This window comes from Olea europaea, chromosome 20, assembly GCF_002742605.1.
Source record: "Olea europaea var. sylvestris chromosome 20, O_europaea_v1, whole genome shotgun sequence".
Lineage (NCBI taxonomy): Eukaryota > Viridiplantae > Streptophyta > Magnoliopsida > Lamiales > Oleaceae > Olea > Olea europaea.
In genome coordinates this window covers 16,857,415-16,875,646 of record NC_036256.1, presented here as the reverse complement: position 1 = coordinate 16,875,646, position 18,232 = coordinate 16,857,415, and the positions used below count along the sequence as shown (strand labels likewise).

At 35.3% G+C, this 18,232-nt stretch overlaps 1 protein-coding gene and 1 pseudogene across 1 annotated transcript; both read left to right on the top strand.

Moving 5' to 3' along the window:
• Positions 1 to 7: 7 nt before the first annotated feature.
• LOC111369865 lies at positions 8 to 15,149 on the top strand (annotated as a pseudogene).
• On the top strand, positions 13,936 to 16,174 carry LOC111369866 (importin subunit alpha-6-like). The gene is made up of 3 exons (XM_022991571.1): positions 13,936 to 13,971; positions 15,185 to 15,400; positions 15,970 to 16,174. The coding sequence occupies exons 2-3, from the start codon at positions 15,193 to 15,195 to the stop codon at positions 16,110 to 16,112; spliced, it is 351 nt and encodes a 116-aa protein (XP_022847339.1). The 5' UTR covers positions 13,936 to 13,971; positions 15,185 to 15,192; the 3' UTR covers positions 16,113 to 16,174.
• The last annotated feature ends 2,058 nt before the right edge of the window (positions 16,175 to 18,232 follow it).

The following is an 18,232-nucleotide window of genomic DNA, read 5'->3' as shown; positions in this document are numbered from 1 at the left end:
GGAAACGATGTCGTTGAGGCCAAACGCGAGAACGGAGGTAAGGCAGAGCAAGTACAAGGTGGCAATGGATGCGCGAGGACAACATGTTGGAGATTCGAAAAAATCGAAGGGAGGAGAGCTTGCTGAAGAAGCACCGTGAAGGCCTTCAAGCGCAGCAGTTTCAGCCCACCGTCAACAACGCTCAGCAGGTGGACAAGAAGGTGAAGACGCACTTACGATTGATTCTTCTGCTTTTATGAACACCATAGAGCTTTGATCAACTGGATTATATGAGATTTTATTTCGTTGTTGTAGTTGATTGTTGAACAAGAAGTTATACTAGTTCATCGTTCAATTTCGAATTTGGCTTGAAAGGTTAATATTTGTTGGAAAAAATGGGCTAGTGACTAATTTTGGCATAAAATTTGAGTGGGACCCGTTGGTCCAATTTGGAAGATCAAAGTTAATCCGTATTCACCTCCGTGAGAGCATCGAAACCATATATTTATTTGTCGAAATTGATGAACGGATGAATGAGAAATTGGAGTTTAAAGTGAACCATTGGAAATGGTTTATGTTGATAGATAACTATATTTAGCTTTGTCCCACATAGGAAATTGAAAAAAGTATGAACCACTTTATAAAGGATTATACTTTGGAAGGGTGTAATCATATGTAGTATAGAGACTCTCTCTACGTACGCACGCAGGGGGTGCAAATCAAGGATCGAAAGTGTACACCGAGCCTTGAACTTGTGTGCAGGCGTGACCTGCGTACACAAATATCGGATAGAACGGAGCAAAAATTGGCCGCTTTGGATAGTCCACGTTTTGCTACAATTTTTTGGCTTTCTTCAACTTACTGTTTAAATTTTAAGACAGTCGAAACTCCAATATTCATTGCTGAGTTAATGACGAAACTCCTGGCCTTGAAGTCTCCATTATAGCCTATTTATTCAGCAAGCTCCTCCACTACTTAGACACGAAAAAACAACAAAAAAACCCTCTGCATAGTCGTTCTTTGTTTTGCATACATACTTTGAGTCTCTGTCTACATATTGGTGGTGATACTGTTCGAGTGCTAAATCAGTTCGTCGGAGCAATGTCTGATGTGCTTAGATTCTGTTGTAATACGATTGTATCCTGGAAAACAGACGCTCGGATTAAAGCTCAAGCACGCATAATGAGAGGGCGAATCTGTTTTAAGGAAATTGTGTTTACACAGGCCTCGAGTTAAAAGTTTATTTCCAGATTTATATGTTTCCCAATTTAAATCTTTGTGCATTTCGTTATTTACAGAATTTACATGCTTTCAAATTTATTTAGCTTTAAATCTCAGTTTCTGAAATTTATAATGCTTTTCTGTCTTTGCAAATAATGTAATCTGTTATACATATTTAAGTAGACTAATTTGTTTTAATTCTCATAATTTAGTTAATAATCTCTCTCTCTCTCTCTCATATATATATATATGAAACTGTATTTGTACAAATTCTGTGTTATTTAAGTTATTGTATAAAAACAAACAATTTGTCCAAATTTTGTATTATCTAAATTAGTTTATGAAAACAAACAGTTTGTGTAAATTCTGTGGTTAATTAACTGTCATATACGATGAGTTGTACTGTCAAATACGATAGCTGCCAAATATGGTAAGCTGATAAGCTGCCAAATACGGCAGCCTACCAAATACGGTAAGCAGCACATACGATAAGCTGCCAAATATGGTAAGCGTGAATCCGATATCTAAATTACGTATACTATATGTGTGAATCTGGTTCCATACACTGCCAATTTAAATTCCAACAATGTTTTCGTTAATTATGCTTGTTGTTCGCATCTTCGCGATATAAAGTTCATTTTAATTCATGAAGAAACGTGAGATGAGAATAGTTTGATTTGATTTGTCTTTGCTCTAGATGGAATAATATTTTGGTTTTGTGCTATTGGATTTTCATTTTTCAATCTTTCAGTTAGAAAGTCTAATGTAAATGATCGCTGATGTTTGCTCAAATTATGGCACACCGCAACTCGAGGCCACAACTCAGTTTCGCAAACTTCTTTCAATAGGTAATTCATTAATTATCTTCGTTGATTCTATTTAATTTGAAATGGACCTTTTACTGTTTATTGTTAGTTTTTTCTTTCAGCTGATTTTGTTTGCGTTTTATTTATTTTTTGGCTCAGAACGAAATCCACCAATTGAGGAAGTTATAGTTTGGAGTTGTTCCTTGATTTGTTGAGTTTCTTGCAAGAGATGATTACCCGCAGCTTCAGGTTTAAATTTGTGCTAATAATTGTTCATTTCTTGTATTTCAACTGCTATTTTTTTCAGATCATGCATTGTGTTATTCCTGTTTCTAGTTTGAGGTAGCTTGGGCTCTTAGAAACATTGCATCTAGAACATTTGATAACACCAAGGTCGTGATTGATCAAGGTGCAGTTCCCATTTTTGTGAGACTTCTTAGTTCCCCTAGCATAGACGGACCCACATGGCGTCATGTGGGGTAAATTGACCTCACAAAAATTTTTGACCTTTTTTTTTTTTGTGAAATTTGTAAATTATTCAAACTTCTTGCCAAACCTTTTTTTTTTTTAATATGTAAATTAAACAAAATTTTGCCCATAGTCAAGTCCAATTGTACAAGCCCATTGCCAAGCCCAATTGCCTATTATCAAAACTTTGCTTTTTATCATTTTATATGCATTTGTAGTCTTGGACCGTCCATTGCCCTAAAGTCCTACGGAAAGAAGAGAAAAAAAAATGAAGAATCGACTTACACAAAGAGTTCAAGATTGCCAATTCACAATTCATATTTTGAGATTTTCTTTTCTTGTGCCAATTTTTTGTGATTTTTTTTTTCTATCTAAGTAACAAATCTATCATCTACTTGTTTGACATTTGTTTTTTTTTCCATCTAGTTAGCTCCGTAGCAAACCTATATCAATTGGATTTGGATGTGGCTTTTGTTTTTCCTGTTAATTTGGGTCTTTAATTAGTTGCTTTTAATTTTTAAATTTGAGATATGCAAATGCATTTCTACTTTTTGAAATTTGAAAAGGACCATCTACATAGCCATAGAGGATAACACCCCAATTGACATAGCACACACACATGGGGGAGGTCGGGATTATTTTATTTATGGGGACCCACACCTCAGTTGTGAGTGTTATATCACCCATTGTGTCAAAGGCTATGTTCGTTTGGCTTAATCCATTTGAAATATATTATGGCCCTGTTTGACAAACATCTTTTTTTTTTCAATAAATACGTTCTTAAACAGTAATTTGATATCATTTCAACCACATATTTTTCAACAAAATAATATTACATGCAAATTCAAAATTTTTCTTATTTTTTAACACACATTTTTTATCAATACACTATTCAAAAATGCATTGTCATGAAAATAATGTGGCTCAAACAAGAGCTATATATTACTACGTACCTTTGTCCGTTTGACCCCACAATGCCAAATGTCTGGCTTCATCCCACTCCCCTAGCGATGATGTTGGCAAGCAGGTAGATATTGTAATGTGCTTCAGCTTTAAATTTAAATTTCAGGCTGTTTTTGTCTTTATGTTCAACTACTTTATGTAGGCAGTTTGGGCGTTGGGAAATGTTGTTGGCAACTCACCAAAATGTCGTGATCTTGTCCTTAGTTATGGATCATTAATGCCCTTATTTGCACAATTTAATGACAAAGCAAAGCTATCCATGTTGCGAAATGCAACGTGGACGTTGTCAAACTTTTGTCAGGGGAAGCCACATCTTCAGTTTGAGCAGGTTTGTTCTATTATCACTTTTCTCTGTAATTACATATAAAAACTGCTGAACGTTTTATATGTTGGAAAAATTGATTTTAATTAGTTGGTTTGACCAACTTTTGATCAATTAATTTAGTGGATCCCATTAATCGGATATAAGATTTCTTTGGCCGAATGTGTTCTACTCCATGAGTAGATTAATATGGAATATTTATTTTCTCAAAACCAATTTAGAGTGAATGAGAAATTAAGGCCAAAAGATACCCACTTGATGTTGAAATAAAATAGGTGGAAAATTGAAAAATACCAATCCCACATAGGAAAACTAGAAGAATATAAACCACTTTATATAGCTCAAATTTGGGACTTGGGTTTGGCCCCAAAGGGTACCAATAGTCTTTGAGGGGGAGAGAACTTACATGCTAGTAGATTAAGCCAAAGCCCACACGCGCGCGTGCCACCGCCGTCCGACCGGCTCGACTCGACTCGACACGGCAAATAACATTTGAATTATATTATTTTCTCAAAACCAATTTAGAGTGAATGAGAAATTAAGGCCAAAAGATACCCACTTGATGTTGAAATAAAATAGGTGGGAAATTGGAAAATACCAATCCCACATAGGAAAACTAGAAGAATATAAACCACTTTATATAGCTCAAATTTGGGACTTGGGTTTGGCCCCAAAGGGTACCAATAGTCTTTGAGGGGAAGAGAACTTACATGCTAGTAGATTAAGCCAAAGTCCACACGCGCGTGCGCCGCTGCCGTCCGACCGGCTCGACTCGACTCGACACGGCAAATAACATTTGAATTATATTATTTTATTATTATTTAATGTGTGTGACACGTGGTGCTTCTAGAATTTGGCAGGGGTTGTGGCGGTTGACTGTCCAAACTGTTTGTGTCTTTTGGACACAAGTTTTTGGCACTTGTGTCTATTGGGACACAACCTTTCAATATCTACATATTGGCCCCCATACCCCGATTTTAATTTATTCCAAAATCAAAATTGATTTTCTACTCTCACGAAATTATCCATTTGTCCCTCCATCATTTCTGCTTTTATAATTCAGTCCTCGAAAATTATTTTTCGTGCATTTTAGTCATCCAGTGTGTGTGGAGAGATCTAAACTTTACGGGTTCGTCGGATCTTGTAATTTGGAGTACTACTATTACAAGACGAGGTCGTTATATCTTGGGAAACAAGTGCTGCAATACTGTCAGTACCAATGCAGGGCATTTTCGTTTTAAGAAGAAAGAGTCGAACTCTTGCCTCGACCATTCAAAATCATCCAAACGTCGTTACTCTGCCCAAATATACATTACGGTGACACTATTATTTGCCTATATTTTTCAACAATCTTAAAACGATAATGGCAAGTAGTACTACGTCTGTTGTACCACCTGGTACGTCTGTCGTACCCCCTAACAATGCTCACGAGGAAAAATCGAAAAAATTCACGAGAGTGGATTTTAAGAGATGGCAACAAAAAATGTTGTTGTATCTTACGACTCTAAATCTGCTCAAAATCTTGAGAGAAGATGCTCCAACTATTGAGGAGAAGGAAACATATTCTCAAAAACGAGCAGGATTCGATGCTTGGAGTCATAGTGACTTCTTGTGCAGAAATTACATTCTCAATTGCCTTGACAACACACTATACAACGTATACTGTTCCGTCAAAACGGCTAAATTACTATGAGAGTCATTGGAAAAGAAGTACAAAACAGAAGATGCCGGATTGAAGAAATTCGTTGTAGGAAAATTTCTGGACTTCAAAATGGTAGATTCTAAAACAGTAATGACTCAAGTCCAAGAGATACAACTTATCTTGCACGATATACATGCAGAAGGCATGAAGCTCTGTGAGCCATTTCAGGTAGCTGCAATTATCGAAAAATTACCACCAATGTGGAAAGATTTCAAGAACTACCTGAAACATAAACGCAAGGAAATGAGACTTGAAGATTTGATTATTAGATTAAGAATTGAGGAAGACAATCGAAATGCTGAAAAGAAGTCTGGAAAGTAGCAAATGGAGGCTAAAGTCAATTTGGTGAAGCCAGCTACTAGCAAGAAAAGGAAACACCCGAATAATGGCAAGCAAAAGTGCAAGGCTAAGAAATTCAAAGGAGATTGCTATCACTGCGGTAAGCCTGGTTATATTGCAAAGGACTGTCGACAGAAAAAGAAAAACAAAAAGGACCAAGTGCACTTGACTGAAGAAGACAAACTGTCTAACGGAGTGTCTGGACTAATGCTCTCGGCTGTTGTATTTGAAGCAAACATGGTGGATAATCCGAGAGAATGGTTCGTTGATACTGGCGCTACTCGTCACGTTTGTGCTGATAAGGAGATGTTTTCATCTTACACTCCTATCAATGGACGACAACTTTTCGTGAGCAACTCAACAACATCAAAAGTTATTGGTCTAGGTAAAGTAGTGCTGAAGATGACATCAGGGAAAGAAGTAACACTCATCGATGTGTTGCATGTTCCCAATATTCGCAAAAACTTGGTATCCGGAGCTCTGTTAAGCAAGAATGGGTTTAGGCTGGTATTTCAATCTGACAAATTTGTACTCACCAAAAATAGCATATTTGTAGGCAAAGGGTACTTAGCCAATGGGCTATTCAAATTGAATGTAATGCATGTACTTCGTGATTTTGATATTAATAAAAATAAATCTTCTGGTTACTTGATTGAGTCTTCTAACTTATGGCATGATAGGTTAGAACATGTAAATGTTAATACTTTACGAAGATTAGTAAGTTTAGATTTATTGCCTTCTATGTCCTTTGATCAAAATCATCGATGCGAAACATGTGTAGAGGATAAATTAGCAAAAACACTATTTCATTCAGTTGAAAGGAACTCGAATCCTCTAGGACTAATTCACAGTGATAATTGTGATTTAAAGTTTGTGCAAATTAGAAGAGGTAAAAAGTATTTTATTACTTTTATAGATGATTGCACAAGGTATTGTTATGTCTTTTTGCTAAGGAATAAAGACGAGATTTTAGAAGCATTTAAATAGTACAAAAATGAGGTTGAGAATCAACTAATCAAACGAATAAAAATTGTTCGTAGTGATAGAGGTGGGGAATATGGAGCACCATTTGATGAATTTTGTTCAGATTCTAAGATTATTCATCCAACTACAACTCCTTATTCACCTCGATCAAACGATATTACGGAATGCAAAAAATCGTACTTTAAAAGAGATGATGAAGGCTATGTTGGTTAGTTCTAGTTTACCACAAAATTTGTGGGGGGAAGCAATTATCTCAACTAACCACATTTTAAATAAAGTACCACACAAAGGTAGAAACGAAACTCCTTATGAGGTATGGAAAGGTCATAAACCTTCGTACAAATACTTAAAAGTATGGGGGTGTTTGGCTAAGGTATAAATACCAAAGCCTAAACAAGTTAAAATAGGGTCTAAAACCATCGATTGCATATTCATTGTATATGCTAATAATAGTAGTGCTTATCGATTCTTCGTACATAAGTCTGACATTCCGGATGTACATGAAAATACTATCATTGAATCTATGAATGCTGCATTTTTTTTAGGACAAGTTTCCTTGTAAAGATAGGAAAGAAATAAGCCTACAAAAACGAACTTATAATTCTGCAATTAGTAATCCTCAAAGTGATGAAAAACCAAGACGCAGCAAAAGAACCAAAACATCTACATCTTTTGGTCCAGATTTTTTAACTTAGAAAATGAACGTAGGACATTCAATAAAGCAATGTCTAGTCCAGAAACTTCATTCTGGAAAGGGGCTATCAATAGTGAAATTGATTCTATTATGCAGAATCATACCTGGAAATTGGTAGATCTCCCACCTGGTAATAAACCATTAGGTTGTAAATGGATTTTCAAAAGAAAATTAAAGACTGGTGGATCAGTTGATAAATACAAGGCCAGATTGATAGCTAAAGGATTCAAACAAAGGGAAGACCTTGATTTTTTTTTTTTATACATACTCACCTGTGACAAGGATAACATCAATTAGAGTATTAATTGCAATCGCAGCATTGCATAATTTGGAAATCCATCAGATGGACATCAAAACAGCTTTCTTAAATGGTGAGCTAGAAGAAGAAATTTACATGGAACAACCCTAAGGGTTCATCGCTCCTGAACAAGAGAAAAAGGTGTGTAGACTCGTCAAGTCATTAAATGGACTAAAACAAGCGCCAAAACAATGGCATGCAAAATTTGACAAAACTATGTTGTCAAATGGTTTTAAGATTAACGAATGTGATAAATGTGTTTATATTAAAACCACACCTAATGCATATGTAATTGTATGTCTATATATTGATGACATGCTAATTGTGGGTAGTAGTTATGATATGATAACAAATACCAAGAAAATGTTGACAAAACATTTTGACATGAAAGAAATGGGTATTGCAGATGTAATATTAGGAGTTAAAACTCTTAAAACATCTGAGGGACTTGTAATGTCTCAATCTCACTATATTGAGACTGTACTTAAAAAGTTTAATATGTATGATGATAGTCCAGTTAAAACACCAGTAGACTTAAGTCTACATTTGGCCAAACATAAAGGCGAACCCGTATCTCAATTAGAATATTCTCGGATCATAGGCAGTCTAATGTACATTACAAACTGCACTCGTCCGGATATTGCATATGCAATAAACAAACTTAGTAGATATACAAGTAACCCAAATAATGACTACGATACACCTCAAATGTTGGATTATATTATACGAGATATCCAGCTGTATTAGAAGGATACAGTGATACTAATTGGATATCAGATACAAAAGACTCAAAATCCACTAGTGGGTATGTTTTTACCATTGGTGGTGCGGCTGTATCTTGGAAATCCTCTAAACAAACATATATAGCTCGATCCACAATGGAATCTGAATTCATAGCTTTAGATAAAGCTGGAGAGGAAGCAGAATGGCTTCGAAATTTTTTAGAGGATATTCCATGTTGGCCTAAACCTGTGCCTACAATTAGTATACATTGTGATAGTCAGTCGGCTATCAGTAGAGCACAAAGTAGTATATATAATGGTAAGTCTCGACATATTCGTCGAAGACATAATACAGTTAAGCAGTTGATCTCAAATGGTGCTATTTCCATAGATTATGTAAAGTCTAGAGAAAATCTTGCGGATCCGCTTATCAAAGGCTTACCAAGAGATCAAGTATAATGCCTATCAAGAGGAATGGACTTAAAGCCTACTACATAAGAAACTTTGTAATGGTAACCCAACCTCACTGACTGGAGATCCCAAAATCTTGGTTCAATGGGACAACTAAGTTATGAAGATTCAAATAAACACTTCGGAGTTAACTCCTATCCATTCCTATGATAAGGAAGTGCTATCTGCAGAAAGTTTTAGGTTAACTTATACTTTTAATGATTCCTATATCTTGGACTACCTAAGTGGAGTATGACAGGTACTCTTAATAGGAGATCACCTATACAAGTGTGAAGTGTGGCCGCTTCTATGAGAATGTTTCAAAGGCTTGAATTGTCTAAAGCACTTATGAAATCCAATAGTTGTTCAGGGCTAAAATGAACACAACAGTGAGAACTCGAAAATGTTAGGAAGGTTATTGTGTTGATACTATTGTCTTGGTTTACAAAAACGGCTAACAGTTCAAGACACCGCGTTCACTGATTAACCAAGTAAATCCGATAGTATTCTACTACGGAAGGTTCAAACCCATAAGGTACCTATCGAGATGTGATAACATTCCGCCTGATCTCTCTATAGGGTCTGCATAGTCTATTGTATTAATTTCTATTCATGTGAGGGATTGTTGGAAAAATTGGTTTTAATTAGTTGGTTTGACCAACTTTTGATCAATTAATTTAGTGGGTCCCATTAATCGGATATAAGATTTCTTTGGCCAAATGTGTTCTACTCCATGAGTAGATTAATATGGAATATTTATTTTCTCAAAACCAATTTAGGGTGAATGAGAAATTAAGGCCAAAAGATGCCCACTTGATGTTAAAATAAAATAGGTGGGAAATTGAAAAATACCAATTCCACATAGGAAAATTAGAAGAATATAAACCACTTTATATAGCTCAAGTTTGGGACTTGGGTTTGGGCCCCAAAGGGTACTAATAGTTTTTGAGGGGAAAAGAACCTACATGCTAGTAGGTTAAACCAAAGGCCACACGCGCGCGCGGCGGTCGCCGTCCGGCCAGTTTGGCTTGGCTCGGCTCGGCTCGGCTCGACACGGCACGATCACGGGTCGTGGGTCTTGGGCTTGGGCCAAGCTGATATATATTTTTTGGTAAAATAACATTTGAATTATATTAATTTATTATTATTTAATAATAATAATAATATATTTTATGTTATTATTTTTTCTTTCTCGAATTTTCTGTGTGTGACACATGGTGCTTCTAAAATTTGGCGGATTGTGGCGGTTGACTGTCGAAACTGTTTGTGTCTTTTGGACACAACTTTTCGACGATTGTGTCTGTTGGGACACAACCTTTCAACATCTATATATAGGCCCCCCATACCCCGGTTTTAATTCATTCCAAAATCAGAATTGATTTTCTACTCTCCCGAAATTATCCCTTTGTCCCTACATCATTTCTGCTTTTATAATTCAGACCTCGATAATTATTTTCCGTCCATTTTAGTTATCCAGTGTGTGTGGAGAGATCTAAACTTTATGGGTCCGTCGGGTCTTGTAATTTGGAGTACTACTATTACAAGACGAGGTCGTTGTATCTTGGGAAACGAGTGCTGCAATATCGTCAGTACCAGTGCGAGGCATTATCGTTTTAAGGAGAAAGAGTCGAACTCTTGCCTCGACCATTCAAAACTATCCAAACGTCATTACTCTGCCCAAATATACATTACGGTGACACTATTATTTGCCTATATTTTTCAACATTATATTGAGGCAATTCCTTCTAAAAATTATTGAGCAGGTGAAGCCTACCCTCCTTGCTCTTGCTCATCTGATACACACAAATGATGAAGAAGTACTTATTGATGCATGTTGGGCACTGTCATGTCTATCTGACGGGACAATGGTAAAATTCAAGCTGTGATCGAGGCTGGCGTTTGCCCTCGTTTGGTTGAGCTTTTACTGTGAGTGAGAAATCATATTTGACATCATTCCTTACTTTTCACATCTATATTCGTGTAATTAATTTGTAATTTAGGTTTTGTTAACTGCACTTCGTAGCTGTCTAATATGGTTTCTTGTGGTTTATAGACATCCTTCTCCATCTGTGTTGATTCCTGCCCTGCACACTGTTGGTAATATTGTGACTGGAGATGACATCCAGACACAGGTATCCAGCAGGCTCTTGTACTTGACCTTTATTAATTTCAAGCCTATGAATTTGTTTTCACATGGTAGGAAAATTGGTCGGGTCACCCTTCTTGTGGTCTCAACAGTCTGCTAAATTACTAGCCAACTCTTGTTGACTTGTTTTATGTATAAAATGTATACGGTATGTCATCTGGTCTTTTAGTAGTTTATGTTGTTCTACGTACTTACCCCTTTGTTGTGTATCGTATTCTCCTTTCTCCCTGTCAATGATAGAGAAAAAATGCATTGCATTGCTTGATGGTTCATGTTTCAAATATATTCATTTTGCAAAGTTTATCGTGTGAAACTAGTAGGATGTGGAATGCCTAGGGTATGGTCAAGTATATTAAAACAAGAATTCATTGAGTCTACATGTGGTAGAGAACGATTGTTAGTTATGTTTTGAAGAAAGAAGCCTTTTCAAATAACTAGGGTTGCTTTTTAGTCTTTATCATCTTATTCCTCTTAGAGCATGGCCGGTCTTAAAAGTAGATTACTTTATTAAAAAAAATAAAAATGGAAAGTAAAAACAAATTACTTATTTGATATTAAGATCTACATCACTTCCAAATAATTTACTTAAGCTTTGTTTGTCTACAATTCTTCTACATTCTATTACATTATTTTTTTTTTTACAGTATTCGTTTTTAATCACACATTCTTTATTAAAATAATATTACACGTAAATAAATAAAAAATCATTCTTTTTTAACAACATATTTCAACATCAATCACTATTTCATAATACATTACTCACAATTAATAGGGCACAAACAAGTACTTATTTTTAACTTTGATCAGACCATACATAACGCAATTTATTTTATTTTTGCTTCTGTAATATTTAAGATAAAAGTAAAAAAAACTTATTTTGACTATAAGACCCGCCTTCCGTCAAAATCACTTTGACCAAGACGTACATGATAAAAAAAGTGTTCGCTTCTCTTTTATGTAAACTTTTTAATCTTAACAAAACATGCCCTTAGTCTAGTTTAGAAAATTTATTTGGTACACTGGGAAGTGTAAAAAAGTTGTTTGGATATTATTGATTTTGCTATTATTTTAATTTGCTCATGACGTGGGTATGAGATATTCACTGACATTGTAAAAAGTTGTGTCAACCCTTATGGTCATGTAGCATGGCCCTTGTAAAAAACTTTCTACTGATATTTCTAATTCTTTTGTTTTTTTATGTAGTCGGTCTTTTAGCACTCTATAGGACACCCTTGGAAATTGGAATGTTCACTTTGCCCTTGTTTGAGCCCTATTTTTGTGAAGAAAATGAATTTTTGAATAGTGTATTGATAAAAAATATGTGGTTAAAAAATAAGGATTTTTTTTTATTTGCGTATAATATTATTTTATTGAAAAATGTGTGGTTGAAATGATATTAAATCACTGTTGAAAATGTATTTTGGTTGATAAATGGGGCTCAAACAAGGGCCTTATGTCTATATGCAGCATTTCTGTTTATCCTTAATGATGTTTAACAGAAGTTACCTACTTTATCATTGTTTCTCATTGTTACAACCCCGAATTTAAATACTATAAGGTCCTATTAAATGGCTTCCTCTGTGTTCTGATACCAATTTAAATGTTTGACCATCCTTGTAGTGACTTGGGAGTGCCTTGGTTTTTATTTAAAGCCGAATGACTCAAATTCAATTTCCGTTTCAAAATAGTTCTGCTTAGTTATGCATACTGAAATTCTTGATTCAAGCACTTCTCATTGAACTACGCATCTTAACTTCATTTAAATCATTTAATGGAATATTAGTTGTGATTTCTCAAGGTGTATGGGGGCATTTCTTGGTATGCCATTGTAATGTATTGTAGGGTCCCTTGAACATCCTTTGATGAACCCTTTTTCAACTCTATATCAGCTGGAGAGATCAACCTTATGAGCATCTTTCAGAAAGTCAAGTTGCCTGCCTTCTAAATAAAACTCTAATAAGAATACTATCATTGAAGAATGTAAGCAGCAATATCTTTTTCACGAACTCACTTCTCTTTAATGATTTTCAGGTTATTATTGAGAATCGGGCACTTCCTTGTCTGCTTAACTTCTTGACTCAAAATTATAAGAAAAGCATCAAAAAGGAGGCTTGTTGGACCATTTCAAACATCATCGCTGGGAATAAGGATCAGATTCAGGTACACAAGTTACTACTATGAAATTGTTTTTTGGTTTGGGGGAGTGGGTGCGGATGTCGAAGTAGAACTGCTATTAGTTTTTATTGTCAAATTACTGTTTGAACATCAAGACTGAAGAATTTTCCTCTTCCTGTCTTGTTTATAGATGTTTACCATTAAATTAGTTGTCAAATTATTGTTTGAACGTCAAGACTGAAGATTTTTCTCTTGTTGTCTTGTTTAAAAATGTTCACCATTTATATTTTTGTCCTATAGTACTACTTTTATTTTCATGGATCACGGCCACTTGCAGTTCTGATTTTGTTTGTAAGTTTTTAAGAGATAAATGCTGAGCGTATGTCATCTTAAAATACAGTCTGTGATTGAGGCTGGTATTATTTCACCTCTCGTCCAACTGCTTCAAAATGCGGAATTTGAGATAAAGAAAGAGGCTGCTTGGGCTATTTCAAATGCCACGTCTGGGGGAACTCACGAGCAAATCAATTATAGTTCTTTTTAACCATTATCTAATTCACTTACGTTACTGTACAGTTGGGTTGAATATTAATTCTTCAACTTGGTGGCAGGTTCTTGGTGCACGATGTATAAAGCCATTGTGCGACCTTCTAGTTTGTCCTGATCCAAGGATTGTCACAGTCTGCTTGGAAGGTCTTGAGAACATACTGAAGGTTGGAGAAGCTGAGAAGAACTGAGGTAACATTGAAGATGTGAATGTCTTTGCGCAAATGATTGATGATGCAGAGGGTCTAGAGAAGATTGAGAACCTCCAGAGTCATGAAAACATTGAAATATACGAAAAGGCAGTGAAGATACCTGAAACATATTGGTTGGAAGAAGAGGATGAGCAGCTACCCTCTGGTGATACTACACAATCTGGATTCAACTTCGGAGGTGAACTTCCAGTTCCACCTGGGGGTTCCAAATTCGGTTGAAGGTATAATAGTCACTCTCTTCATGGTCTCTGCAACTGTGTAGCACTGCACGACTGTCTGCGTATTTGAATAAGTTCAAAACATCTACTGAATGGAAACGCTGTAGAACAAATAAATATTTTTGTTGGTCAATACTGAAAATAAATTACTTATTTTGAAAGTAATTCCATTCGACTCACAAAATAAGTTACTTTTTTCTTCTCTGAAAACTTCTTTTACTTGTACAAAAGAAGAAACAGAAATTTACTTAAAAGTAAGTTTGACTCACTTTTAACCTCTCCCAAACACATGTTTGTATTTGTACCCAATTGTTAACTATCGTTGTTGCAATTCTTTGCACTGTATTATTGTGTTGTTTCTTCTCCTATTGACTGTCATGTACTTTTTCGGTGTTACATACACTTGAGTTGAAAGCTCCTTAAGGTTGGGGCATTTGTTGGTCATTAACTTGAACTGATATGGGTTTCATGCTAGTGTTGGTTCATCTGATGGCATATTTTTTGGAACCTTTTCTTTCAAATTTGAGTATCTACAGTGAAATTGACATAGGCGGGAAAACTTGCAGGATGTTTCTTTCCTTATTGGAAGTACTCTAGATCTGGCTGGTCGAGCTTTTGTTCAGAGTCGAGTTGGCTATCTGTCTGTAGTGTTTTCGTGTCGGGTTCAGATGCAAAATGATTGAAGAGATACAGTCTAAAGTATGTTTGATCCTCTATGGTGGCCAAATAATGAAGTGGGTCGTGTCGTAGCATCAACCAGGTTAGATGGTAACACTTGTTCTTTAAATGCAAGTGAAAACCACTTGAACGATATAGAGTTCTTGTTTTTTCTACTTTTGGATGTCTTCTTTATTTATTTTTCCTATACGAATAAAACTGTCATCACAAACATCAGTTATACATCGTGGAAAACATTTCCGGTGTTATGTTGGAGCAAATAAAGGGAAAAGTGTCATATATGTAACTATAGTGAATGTACTAGTCGGTTTTGTTCATAATTTGCGCAAATGATTGATGATGCAGAGGGTCTAGAGAAGATTGAGAACCTCCAGAGTCATGACAACATTGAAATATACGAAAAGGCAGTGAAGATACTTGAAACATATTGGTTGGAAGAAGAGGATGAGCAGCTGCCCTCTGGTGATACTACACAATCTGGATTCAACTCGAAGGTGAACTTCCAGTTCCATCTGGGGGTTTCAAATTCGGTTGAAGGTATAGTAATCACTCTCTTCATGGTCTCTTCAACTGTGTAGCACTGCACGACTGTCTGCGTATTTGAATAAGTTCAAAACATCTACTGAATGGAAACACTCTGGAACAAATAAATTTTTTTTTTTTGGTCAATGCTGAAAATAAATAAGTTATTTATTTTGAAAGTAACCCCATTCTACTCACAAAATAAGTTAACTTTGTTCTCTCTGAAACTTCTTTTACTTGTACAAAAGAAGAAACAGAAATTTACTTAAAAGTAAGTTTGACTCACTTTTAACCTCTCCCAAACATCATGTTTGTATTTGTAACCAATTGTTAACTATCGTTGATGCAATTCTTTGCACTGTATTATTGTGTTGTTTCTTCTCCTATTGACTGTCATGTACTTTTTCGGTGTTACATACACTTGAGTTGAAAGCTCCTTAAGGTTGGGGCATTTGTTGGTCATTAACTTGAACTGATATGGGTTTCATGCTAGTGTTGGTTCATCTGATGGCATATTTTTTGGAACCTTTTCTTTCAAATTTGAGTATCTACAGTGAAATTGACATAGGCGGGAAAACTTGCAGGATGTTTCTTTCCTTATTGGAAGTACTCTAGATCTGGCTGGTCGAGCTTTTGTTCAGAGTCGAGTTGGCTATCTGCCTGTAGTGTTTTCGTGTCGGGTCCAGATGCAAAATGCTTGAAGAGATACAGTCTAAAGTATGTTTGATCCTCTATGGTGGCCAAATAATGAAGTGGGTCGTGTCATAGCATCAACCAGGTTAGATGGTAACACTAGTTCTTTAAATGCAAGTGAAAACTGCTTGAACGATATAGAGTTCTTGTTTTTTCTACTTTTTGATGTCTTCTTTATTTAATTTACCTATACGGATAAAACTGTCATCACAAACATCAGTTATACTTCGTGGAAAACGTTTCTGGTGTTATGTTGGAGCACATAAAGGGAAAAGTGTCATATATGTTTTTTTTGTGAATGTACTAGTCGGTTTTACTTGAGAGTTCATAATTTGCGGTCTCATTAATTCAATAAGCTTTCTCTGTGGATTAGTTTTGGCATAAATGAGTGTGCACAACATATTGATGTATTTCGAGTTAATTTCTATGGCAGTCGGTGCATGTGATCGAACTTTCCTTTGTTATTGCTTCCACTTTTGCTTGTTTTATTAGTTGTGTTCTTCCATCAGCTGCTTTTAAAATGACCATTAGGTTCTGCCAAAAATCGCCTCTGTTTGGTTTAAAGGACTAAACAAGATTGCATCTTTAAAAAAAAATCCAATCAAATTGGGTTGAGTTTTCTTCTCAATATATTTGAAGTTGGTTTTGAAAACGATAATGTGCTGCAGTTTTGCGTTTTGGCAATCACATTATTTTAAATCATTAGTAAAACTCATTTTATATATCTATTTTTAACAACCAACAAGAAATTTTTCCTGGTTAATCTTACATTCTATGGCCCAAAAAAAAAATTCTATTTGTTCTTATCCGGGACATTCTCGTGATTGGGATGAAATGATAAAAGTAAATTAAATGCATGGATATGAATTATGTAATGTTTATCTAAACATTTAAAGGATAAGTGGAGGAAGAGAAGCAATAATGTATTCTGCAAATAAACTAGGACAAGAATGAAAGAAAAGAGAATTTATTAATAATTGCTTTAAGCTTTTCTCTTCACTTTTGTATACTGAAATGCATGCACTATATATAATAATAGAAATAACAAATTTCCCTAAAAACTAGCTTAATGAATTCATGCACTACCACAAAATCTCAACAGCCACGTACACAGCTAACAGACCTATTCTTATGCCATAAAACAATTTGACTTTGTTTAATATATTATTATAACATTGCCTCCCGTAAACTAAGTCAGAAAAAAAACTAGTTATTCCAATTGCCTTCTTCAATTTGAGAAATGATTCTGTCTTCAACGGTTTTGTAAAGATATCTGCAACTTGACAATCACTGGAACAATACTCAATGCTGATTTGTTTTCTTGAAACCAATTCTCTGATTTTGTGATACTTGATATCAATATGCTTGCTGCGACCATGAAAAACTGGATTCTTGGACAATGCAATTGCCGACTTATTGTCACAGAAAATAGTTGTAGGTACATCCTGTTGATGTTGTAGAAACTCCAAGACTTTCCTCAACCAAATTGCTTGAGTGGCACAATTTGTTGCTGCAATATACTCTACTCCTGCAGTTGAAAGTGCTACAACCTGTTGTTTCTTAGAAGACCAAGAAAATATAGCCGAACCAAGATAGAAGGCATATCCCGATGTGCATTTTCTGGTTTCAATAACTCCAGCCCAATCACTGTCTGTGTATCCAACAAGTTTAACAACTTCATCAGTGGAGTAAAAAATCCCATCATTACTTGTACCTTTGATATATCTCAGAATTCGCTTAGCTGCAACCCAATGTGATTCTTTTGNCAAACTCCCAATCAAGCTTTTATAGGCTGTAACATTCACATTCTTACCACCTTCATCTTTGGACAACTTCATCTTTTCAGCTACGGGAGTTAAAACTGACTTGCTATCCTTCATATTGAATTTCTTCAAAATGTCACAAGCAAACTTCTTTTGTAAGATAAAAATTCCATCGTCCATCTGAGAAACCTCAAGTCCAAGAAAGTAACACATTAGACCCATATCTGTCATTTCAAATCTGCTAATTAATGCCTCCCTAAATTCTGAGATTAGCTTCAAATTATTTCCAGTAAAAATGAGATCATCCACATAAAGACATATTATAACAACATCTCCAAATTCAGTGTATTTAACATACAAAGCATGCTCATAAGGACATCTCATAAAACTA

Coding starts and splice junctions, on each gene's coding strand:
- LOC111369866 (XM_022991571.1), top strand. CDS start 15,193: ATGATTGATGATGCAGAGGGTCTAGAGAAGATTGAGAACCTCCAGAGT. Junction 15,401..15,969: donor GGTTTCAAATTCGGTTGAAG/GTATAGTAATCA, acceptor GAAAACTTGCAG/GATGTTTCTTTCCTTATTGG.